This window comes from Scardinius erythrophthalmus, assembly GCF_964197995.2.
Source record: "Scardinius erythrophthalmus genome assembly, chromosome: 1".
In the NCBI taxonomy this organism is placed as follows: Eukaryota; Metazoa; Chordata; class Actinopteri; order Cypriniformes; family Leuciscidae; genus Scardinius; species Scardinius erythrophthalmus.
The window spans coordinates 32,785,078-32,795,148 of record NC_138221.1 but is presented as its reverse complement, the minus strand read 5'-3'; the positions used below and the strand labels follow the sequence as shown (position 1 = coordinate 32,795,148).

At 39.5% G+C, this 10,071-nt stretch overlaps 1 protein-coding gene across 1 annotated transcript; it reads right to left on the bottom strand.

Moving 5' to 3' along the window:
* Positions 1-225: 225 nt before the first annotated feature.
* Positions 226-9,714, bottom strand: nfil3-2 (nuclear factor, interleukin 3 regulated, member 2). The gene is made up of 2 exons (XM_081383973.1): positions 9,570-9,714; positions 226-4,446 (listed from the first exon to the last, which is right to left on the bottom strand). The coding sequence occupies exon 2, from the start codon at positions 3,851-3,853 to the stop codon at positions 2,216-2,218; it is 1,638 nt and encodes a 545-aa protein (XP_081240099.1). The 5' UTR covers positions 3,854-4,446; positions 9,570-9,714; the 3' UTR covers positions 226-2,215.
* Between the last annotated feature and the right edge of the window lie 357 nt (positions 9,715-10,071).

Below are 10,071 nucleotides of genomic sequence, written 5' to 3'. Positions count from 1 at the left end.
TAATGTTAAGCCAGAATAAAACAGGATATAGGAAATTAAGTCTTTCCTTTGTTTACTAATCTCTTTCAACTTGAGTGAAATCCTTTTTAGAAAGCAAACAATTATGTAATTGGGTGTCAATACATTTGATTCGATAAGGCTATAATTGCATGTTGCAAAATATAATGCAGTTATGTAATTATATAACTAAGTGGATACAGTATTAAAAAAAGACAAATGCATGAGTAATGCAACAACATTTTTTTTATTTAAATTTTTTTTGTAGAGTTTTTGAAATGCACCCAAACCTAGCACTGAATATTAGTGTTTTTACAATATGCATCTATTTCAAAGCAGTGCCATGGCCTACTCAATAACAGCAAACAAGCCTTGCTCGTTATTTCCACTTTCTTTTTTGATAAAACCATAAGAAATAATAATTAAAAAAAACATCAAACATCACTCAGTTTGAAACATACTGAAAGGATGTAGGGGGATATGGTGACATTGTGGTGAGCCATTACGAAATCACAGTAAACAGGAAGTAAAGACGCAGTTAGTGATAAAAAGGACAACACTTGGCCCCCAAAAACATTTCAAAAAGCACAATACAGTGTTGTGAGAAAAAAAATATTTTACATTTATACACAAGTGCCATAAGTTAACATGACATGTAGACTTATTTTGAAAAATATTTAAGGGCAGTTGTGACTAAAATTGAGCTACCTGAAAAAATACAAGCATTCTTCTAAAAGTAAAAAAAACTTTAACTTTAATTAAACCTCATTTTAGCAGGAAAGCATATGCAGGGCAGCAGCTGACTAGTGAGCAAACCAGTTAAAGAGTGAAAAAACTGCAGTATCAGCTAGCTTAATTGCTTAACTGGGGGCCTCAATGGCAAACGATCAGAGACATTATGCTAGTAATCATCCATTTATACTGATGTAAGCAGGGTGGAGCTTTCCTGTAAACCCCATGCTCATTAGAGCAAATCATTCACGTTCATAACCAGAGAGGAAGAGAAAGTTATTTTGTATTACGTCCAGAACAAAAATTGTTTAATATCTATCTTTCTATATTCTAGGTTCACTCTATAACAGGTTATGAATCTAATTGATGTTTTACATCAGTGGATGTACTAGAAAAACAATAAATAAAAAGGCTACATAAAATGGAAGGTAAATGTAATTTTTTTGGGTAGTTTTAATGTTTTAAACATCTGGAAAATACATATTACGACAGTGTTTCAAGACTAGACATTTCAATTAGTTATAACTGCAATAAAAACATTTTAGTATCTATGACATGGAGATAACATTAACCTGCTAATGTTGCTGTAAAGGCTTTGGGGCATTTTGTCATTTTCCTACAAAAGGAGAGTTTCCAAAAAAATATTTATTTGCAAATTGGTAAAGTAAAAAAAGGAGTTTATATTAAGTGGCACTGCAAACACACTGATATTGTACAGTATTTTTGACAAGGAAAATTCTTTAGTCGCTGAACTACATATTTTTTCATGTAATCTTTTTGTTTTCTTCTTAAAATATATTCATATAATATTTATATCACATTTTATACATACAAACCAAGTGCCTGATCAAGAAGGAGCAGTAGCTAGGCTGTTGAATGTGGGAAAAGAGATGGGGAGCACTAGTTAGAAAAGCAGAGAGAGGTATGAAATTAAAGCCATGTTTCTTTGGTCAAGGGAACGTTCCCTGAATCTTCTGATGTTTGATATGTTTAAAAATGGTGCACAGCCACCTGCAAATATTCTGTTGTTTCATTGTGGCCAAAAACTAAGAAAGGGGCACTTGAAATTGCCTATTTACATAGAAGAATCCGTTACAATGCCTCACAAATTGTAGATATTGCTATTGAATTGAATGTACTCTTATGTTGACATCTTGGTGCAGCACAGGAAATACAGGTAAGTGCGATCAATAGCATGTCATCCTATTTCACTGTTATAAAAGTGCCACTGTAACCTTAAGAGGAAGTTAAACAAACAAACAAACAAACAAACAAACCAAACCAACAAAAGGTAAGTCTATACATTATGGTACAATGCATCAGGTTCTGCCCTGATGTAGTTCTGGCAATGTCCACTTCTCTTATTCCTAGCCATACGAACAGGGAATGGGCGAAGGATAGAGGATGAAGGTAGGACCTCAAAGGGTTTATAAAATGTCTCTTGGGGGTTTATACCAAGACCCAAGTGAGTCCTACGGTCTCCCATTCAGTCATGTCTCTTGTTGCAACTGTTACGCAAGCTGCATTCCTTCTTCCCACATTCGATGCTTCCGACTGAAGTGTCCTGCTTGCAAAACCCTGCATTCGACTGACCGCCAGATTGAGACAAGGCCAGGTAAGGGTGCTGAGGTAATGGTTGGAAATTAGCAGGTGGCGTCGTTGGAGAGTCTTGAGATGATGCTGTGCCCTCACTCTGAGCTCTGTGCTTGAGTCTCAATTTGTGGGGTAGGGCAGTGCCTTTGATTTCCGCTTGGCCATCTTTGCCCTGGCTTGGTGAAAAGGAGCTCTGGGTCATGAATATGTGAGGGTGGTAGCTGCCTGTATCAGAGCAAGAGGAAGAGGGAGACTCATCATCTGTGGAGCCCTCTTTATCAGAGCTGCGGGGATCCCCGTCACTTGAGGAAGTGTCCTTTCCTGAGTGAGCCTCATAGTACTCTTCTTGTCTCAAGCTTCCTTCGTAGGTCAGCACTGGTGGCTCGTCGTTTTCCTTGGGGCTATTTGAACAGTGGTACATCTGTGTTTCATCTCCATCCTCAGGTCTCACCAGAAGATTTGGGGCGGCAGCATCGACCTTTTGTCGCTGAGCAATGTACGCTTGCCTTTCGGCGGCCTCTGTGTAGTCATGAGGAGAGTCCAAAGTCTTCCTCTCTAGCCGTCTGGACACCTCTGCCAAGGTTTTTTCGGTTGGTTCCTCTGTAAGCTGGGTGAGGTTCTGCTGCTCTTTTGGAATCATTTCCTGAGTTTCTACAGGATACGAGGCACTGCTAGAACGGTATAAGATGACACTTCTTTGAGCAGATTGCGGGACGTCAGATCTTTCAACCGTCTCCTGACGTTGTTGCTTCTGTTGGTTGGCTGAATAACCCTGCTCAAAAGTCCGCTGGTGAAGAACTGCTGGTAGTCTAGAATGAATGTTGAACATGAACTGTGCGGTGGTGCTATTGACAATGTCCATCTCTAGACCCATCCCTTCCTGCTTGATGTCATACGCCATTGGCTCTGGGCTATCCCGAGAGGAGCCATCGGACATATCAGAGAGGGAACCTCGTGGGGAGTACTTTGTCAATTTCAAATGCCCATCCCCTCGAACAGACTGCTCTGTTTCAGAAGAATCAGAGTTTATCATCATCTGAGAAACACTGGAGTAACCATTAGGGTAGAAGCAACTGGAGGAAGAGGATGATGATGAGTTGCCCCCAGAAGTTCCATTGACTGCTCCACCAATCTGCTGACTCTTTTCCATGTAGGAGGCTGTACTTATCAGACCAAACCTGAGCTTAAGCTGTAAAAGTTCAGTTTTTAGGCGTACATTCTCATCGTTCAGTGCCATAACTCTGTTCTCGAGGATCATGTCATTAAAGCGTCGCTTCTCCCGGGAACGCTTTGCTGCCTCGTTGTTTTTACGTCGCTTTTCCCAGTAGGATGCATCCTTTTTCTCATCTGAGATAAATTCACGCTTGCGTCGACAGCTCATGTTGTTTGACTTTGGTTTGAGAAGGCGGCTCTGGCGAGGGTTGCTTTGAGGTGAATGGAGAAGATCGCTGTAGTCTGAAAAGCTGTCTGTGTTCTCTAAGGTTTTGCTAGAACTGGAATTTGTTGAGATTTGTAAGTTCAAACTTTCCATCCTCGGCTTCACCACCGATAATGGAAATTAATGAAGAAACAGGGATGGGGGAAAGGTGGTTACAAGATTCCCTGTAGGATATCCTGATGTACAGTAGACTGGAGAATCTTCAACTACGTTGCTGGATCAGCAAATACTTTATGAGGTGTTTTAGCTTCTGAAAAGCTGAACCTCATTGATTTTGTTGATTTGAATTGCAAGGAAATAGTCCTTGATGATCAAGTGTCCAGGTTGGCTAAGAAGAGCAAGAACAGGTGCACTTTATTATGAGTCTCCTGCATTTAACAAACCCGAAGAATTCCTCAGTGAGTAAAGTCTTTTACTCTCTTGCCACACAATGTTGGTCAAAGCCAAACGAGGGGCAATTAAGTACAGAGAAGGTGGCCAAAACTGCTTAAAAGATTCTGACCCCCTTTTTCTTTATTTTCACTTTTGTTCCTTTATGTAACAGGGCTCTATCATGCCACAGAGATGTGTCCCAGTGCCTTGGGCGTGTTGGAGGATATAGGTCACTCGGTCTGCCCCAGCTTGCCAGCCTCTTGGGGAGGGGTGCTGCTGCTCTCAAAGCCTCCAGCTGGCTGTTCGACGAAAGGCTGCAAACATAAAAGAGAAAAGAAAGAAATATTTGTTAATTCTCGAAAGCTGAAGCAATTCATAGCTTGCCTTTAGGCACTTAAATAAATCTTTTAATTTGTTGTAGTTTTTCATTTTTAATTCAACTCTCCACAGTTCTCTGCATGGCTGGGTAATCAGAAGATTTAGAAGAGGAATGTTCAGCTGTGCCTTTGTTATATTCTCTTGCTTCATCTACTCAACCTTGACAACCACAGAATGTTTTCTGTTGCCCAGTAACCACTGTCTGACCTGCTAACCCTCTTATTGATTTGTCTGTCTGCGACCCTTGACCTTACCTCACTGACTAGACATTGGACTCTTGTGATGCAAAGGGACCACGGCTAAGAACGCTGTCAGTGATTATTTTGGTCAAGGAGGACCAACGGCTAAAGAAACTGACCTAAAATTAGTTTCCTAGTTCAGCATCACCCTTTGTACAGAATTCCAGCAAGAGAATTCCAGAATTCCATCCATGTGTTCCGCAAACATGACTACACATATGGTAAACATTAGCAATGAACACATGATTTGTTTGAACATTTTGAAACCTTATCCCGTATTACATCATCTTCTCAGAGGAAATCAGTGCGAGAGGTTTCGGCTTTTGAAACATTAACATAAAATGTTACAACACATCTCCTCTTGGCTGCACAGCCCGAGGAGCCTGGTGCCCCAATGTGCAATGAGCCCAGAAACCAAATTCAAAAACATTAACATCTTTTAATGACTTTACTAAAAGGCTTTCAAGGAGAACTTTCGAAAGAACCATACTTGAGATAGAAATGAGAAGAAGCCAAGAAAACCTCATAACAATAATTACTATAATGGGAGATAAACTGAGGTCAGGCAAAAGGCAAGTCAGGTTTTATGATCTGGGGATTGGGAGCTTTGCAATATAGGTCAGGCCTTTCTGGAAAAAAGGGGAGCCAAGGGAACATTCCATCAACATGAGTTCAGATCCAGGGGAGGTAACTGTTTCATCCATTTAAAAGTGGGCACTAATGGAAAAGCGGAGTCTCCAGTGATGATTAACTCAGCAGCCAGTGGGTAATTCCACATTTGCTGCAATCCCCTCATGACCTAAACTGAGCCACAACTCCCTGATGCAATGTCAGGATATTGTTGTTCAACTAAAAGTGTCTGATTTCCTTTTTTCTACAAGTTTGCTCAGTTTGGCTGCAAATATCTGATCCCGGTATCCCAGTAATATTAAACTCATAAGGCTAATTTATGAGGCCACTGTTCTCTAATAATACAAGAATAAATATAAAGTGAACTATCACAATTTGTAGTTGAGAGTAAAAGCATTATATTTATCTTTTTCTAAAGAAGAGAAAAAGTATTTAAGACTATACTTGCATATCTAAAATAGCACAATGACTCCGTAGCAATAAGTATGACATCTGCATCAGAAATTACGCACTAATGTAGTGTAATCCTGTGATCTGGCTTCCCTTTTTATGGGTTATGGTCTCCTCATCCCAGACATCTGAGGAAACATTACGTAACTAGAGACAGCTTAAACCTCTTCTGATGGCTTCAGTCAACACTTTCTGGTTTAGTCTAGTAATGCATAATGAATATGGCCAAAACTGTGATGTTTCCTCTCCTAATTATTGTACGATATGAATAAAGTATGTCAATAAAGTGCACTGTTAATTAAATGTAAATGATATTAAACAGGTACATTTATGGTCATTTAGGTAAGGTGCAAAGCTTAAAGAGACTCCTTCCCTGAATGACCCACTAACCTAGAAACTGGGAGGTTAGCGATAAAAAAGTGTCTCTTTTCCCTTGTGCTCAAATATAGGTCAGGAGTGCAACAGGCATCACGAGAGAGAGAGATAAAGTCAGAAAGGGAATTGAAGTGTTTGCTAAAAATAGAGAGGTGATGGATGGATCGAGGATAAACTAAATGAAGAAGAATGAGAAAAAAAAAAAAGAGAATACATTTTATTAAATGCCAGCTACACAAACACAGAGGAGCTTTCCAAGACACGCAACAAAAGAAAAAAAAAATATCCGAATTATATGGGAAAACAGAAAGACTGAATCAAATGTAAACAAATGTATTAATATTGGCACAGTATTCAGAGTTATCCAAGGATGTTTGTATTATACTATGAAACATACTGTCATACTTGTGAATGAATCACTTGATTCAGTTCTTTTTAGTGATTCAGTCAAATCGACTGCTGAATCAGACTGAACTGAGCACAGGATTCATGGATAGGGAACTCATTCTCTTACTGAATCAGTTCAGATTACTCAGAAATGCCTATACTTATTTCAGGCTTACAATGAGCAGAGCACTACTACTGTTACATGCATTTTTCGAATGCAACTGAAATAAATGGTATTTAATTTAAATAGAAATTTAATTATTATAAATGTAAATGCTACTGTGCCTCCTTTAAACCGGAGAAAAAGGAAGAGGCTATGAAAAAAAAATAGTCAGTGGATGAGTTATTTACTATGTCAACCACACCCATGAGTCATTAAAAATTATGTATTTCCTTGCATTAACAACAATGCAACTAATAATTTAAATCTTACATCACCAACAATCAAACCATCATAAAGACTCTGACATGACACACCTCTCTGTCTGTTATTCAAAACTGCTATTATTTATCATGTGACATGGATCAGTGAAATCATTTCTAATAACCGACTTCACTGGATGACAATTAGATAAAACTGTAATGGGCCAATAAAACTCACTTTCACTCTTGCCCTATATATAGGACATGGGTTATATTTGCGCTTTCATCAGGGAAGAAATAGCATGTCTGGCCCACTGTAGACTTAACTTGGGCGAGGCCTGGAAACTATAATTCAGCTCAAATGTTTCATGTGTTGCTTTACAGCCGTTTCGGTAATGGAAATAATGGGTGAAGGCGGGGAGCTGGATTTCATTGTGGCCATGTAATTGACCCTGGGGCGGAATGTAATATTCGGCACGTGGGATGGGAGCTCTTTTTTTTGTCTTTATCTTCTCCAGTAGGAGGAGGGCAGGCCTTAGACAAGCAGGAGGAGTTCCAGGCCAACTCTTTCTATAAACACACTCATATCATCCTCTATTGAAAAAAAATAAATGCTTTGACTGAGTCCATGTGTTTCACTAGTCACATGTGCTCTCTTGCCCCACAAAACGAAACGGTAATTCGCCTCTCCCTGTTAGCCACATCGGCACAATAACGACACGCCTCCTCCCTATCTTCCTTTTTCTTTCACTAGAAAAAATCTTGAGAAATCCACCAATTGAGTGTTTATAGCTTAAAGAGGTCAGTAAACTTGGTCACACTCAAACATTGTTAATCAAGAATGACACTGCACTAAACAAATATCCTTTTATGTGTAGCAATCGGAAAGATTTATCTGCACAATTTAACACTCTACCAATGTTTTATTTATTTATTTTTTATATATTGTTGCTAAAGCGGTTCCCAATATGCAAGATTTATCTGCACGGATCAGTAAACTGGCAGAAGCTTTGTTCTTTGTTCTTTCTCCAGGTTTATGACCTACATTCTGCGCTGGCACACAAAGCAGTTCGTCTGATGCCCCCTGATGCTTTAAAGACCCTTTGTTTTTGTTTTTACATATAGACTTCTCATTTCTCTCAATTATGTAACTCTTTACACAAAGACTGCATTATGTCAGAAAAAAAGGCTAGATGTCAAGCAATCTCACATCCACAAATGTTAAGCTGATCATGCGTGCCATATGGTGCATGTTTTCTATCTATCTATCTATCTATCTATCTATCTATCTATCTATCTATCTATCTATCTATCTATCTAATACACACACACACACACACACACACACACACAAACACACTTTTGTTGAATCTCTAAATATGTGATGCAAGAGCTCATGCTATAAAACATTATATTATGCATACTATTTGAAGCATAGACCGGGTGTCATCAGGGTAAAAAAAAATTGTGACTTAACCTAATATTACTAACATGTAGGAAAGATAAGGTAAATCAGTTTACATCCAGGTACAGGGAACTCTCTGATGAATAACAATAGTAGAAAGTTTAAGTACTGCTTATATACAAATACCATGCGAGGGCATTAGGTTATCTGACCACGATAAATACAACAGTAACCACAAAAGTTACTAAATAACCGCTATCGCTTGCTTACCGGCAGAAAATGCCCCAAAATGTCAAAGAATTCGCACAATGTGTACCAAAATTAAATCTTAATGCATATCAATAGCCTACATTAAACGAGAGTTTAGTGCAAGCATTGCATGTTTCCGACTTGTAGTGGTTGTGCATTTACATTTTAAATGCAAGAAAGTTACATTTGGTTGCCAACTGGTTTGCTCCTGCCTGGATACCAGGAAAGAGTTAACAGGTCTGACTCCTCTAACGTAAACACCCGCGTTAACCTTTACCGAGCACGGCTACACGTGACAGCGAGAAGTGTGTCTGGGATTTTTCCTCCCAAACCGCCGCATTAACCTCCTAACCCAATTGCATTGAACACTTTCATTAGGATGTCATTGTCGAACATTATTCAATAACACAATATCAAGACATTTCCGGCGATATAATGTAATTATGTTTGTTGGTGTTTTGATCAAAGTCATAAGCGGTGCGCCCTGAACTAACTGTAGTAACTCTAGTCTCTAACTGTAAAAAAATGCTTTTTTTTTTAAATGCACTGACCAATCATAAAATAGGGTAATATCATTACTAACCCTAAATAAACAATGATTCCGAAAACTTTTGTTAATGGTGAATGATTGTGCATGGGCAGCATTTAAAATATGTTTTGGGCATCAAGTGCTAAATGTCCTGTCAACAGTCGCGAGGGGTCCTGGCCTCGCCTTAACATTGCGAACACGCACACTGAGCAACATCCCCAATCTGTAACGTGCGTAAACACACTAAACATAAACTAACGAATTCATCTGGATGTGAACTTGGGCCGTTGCATTACAAATATAATTCTCTGATTATTTCCAGTCATCTAATTCATAGCCGCGTAAATTTACCGCAAGATCACGCAGAAGCATCAGCCATGCAGTTGTAAATATACAGTGTGCGCGCATCTAAAAGTAGTAAAGCAAACGTACCTTTTGTGGCTTTTGTGTGTGTGTCCAAATATTTGGCGCCCGATGGTTATTATTAGTCTCTTTGTATCAGCCTCAAAGACTTGAATGGAAAGGCGAGGTGATCCACACACACGCACTACACGCTGTGTCCTGAACGCATGGATTCCGCAGCCCGTGTGTTTTTGCCGTGGTTCCTTGTGTTGTGTTGGCGAGGCGCTCCGGTATCCTGCCGCTAGCTGCTTCTGTTTAGAAATGTATGTTAGTAGGTCAGCGGTTGCATAACAGGACGCTTCGGGTGCCTCGTCACGTTTTGTTTCTCTCTTTTACCCCCACCTCCGTCCCTCCCTCATCCATCCGAAAGCCTGTGAGTGCATAACTGGGAGGGATCAGGCAGTCCGCCCGACCTACTCTCGGATATAGGACGGTGTGATATTCCTAATAAGATTGACATGTAGGATAGAAAACATGTAGCTGTTAATTAAGGTTGCATGCAACTTTCCACTTCCACTATTAAATATGTTAA

Excerpts from the sequence above, each read along its gene's own strand:
- nfil3-2 (XM_081383973.1), bottom strand. The coding sequence starts at position 3,853 with ATGGAAAGTTTGAACTTACAAATCTCAACAAATTCCAGTTCTAGCAAA.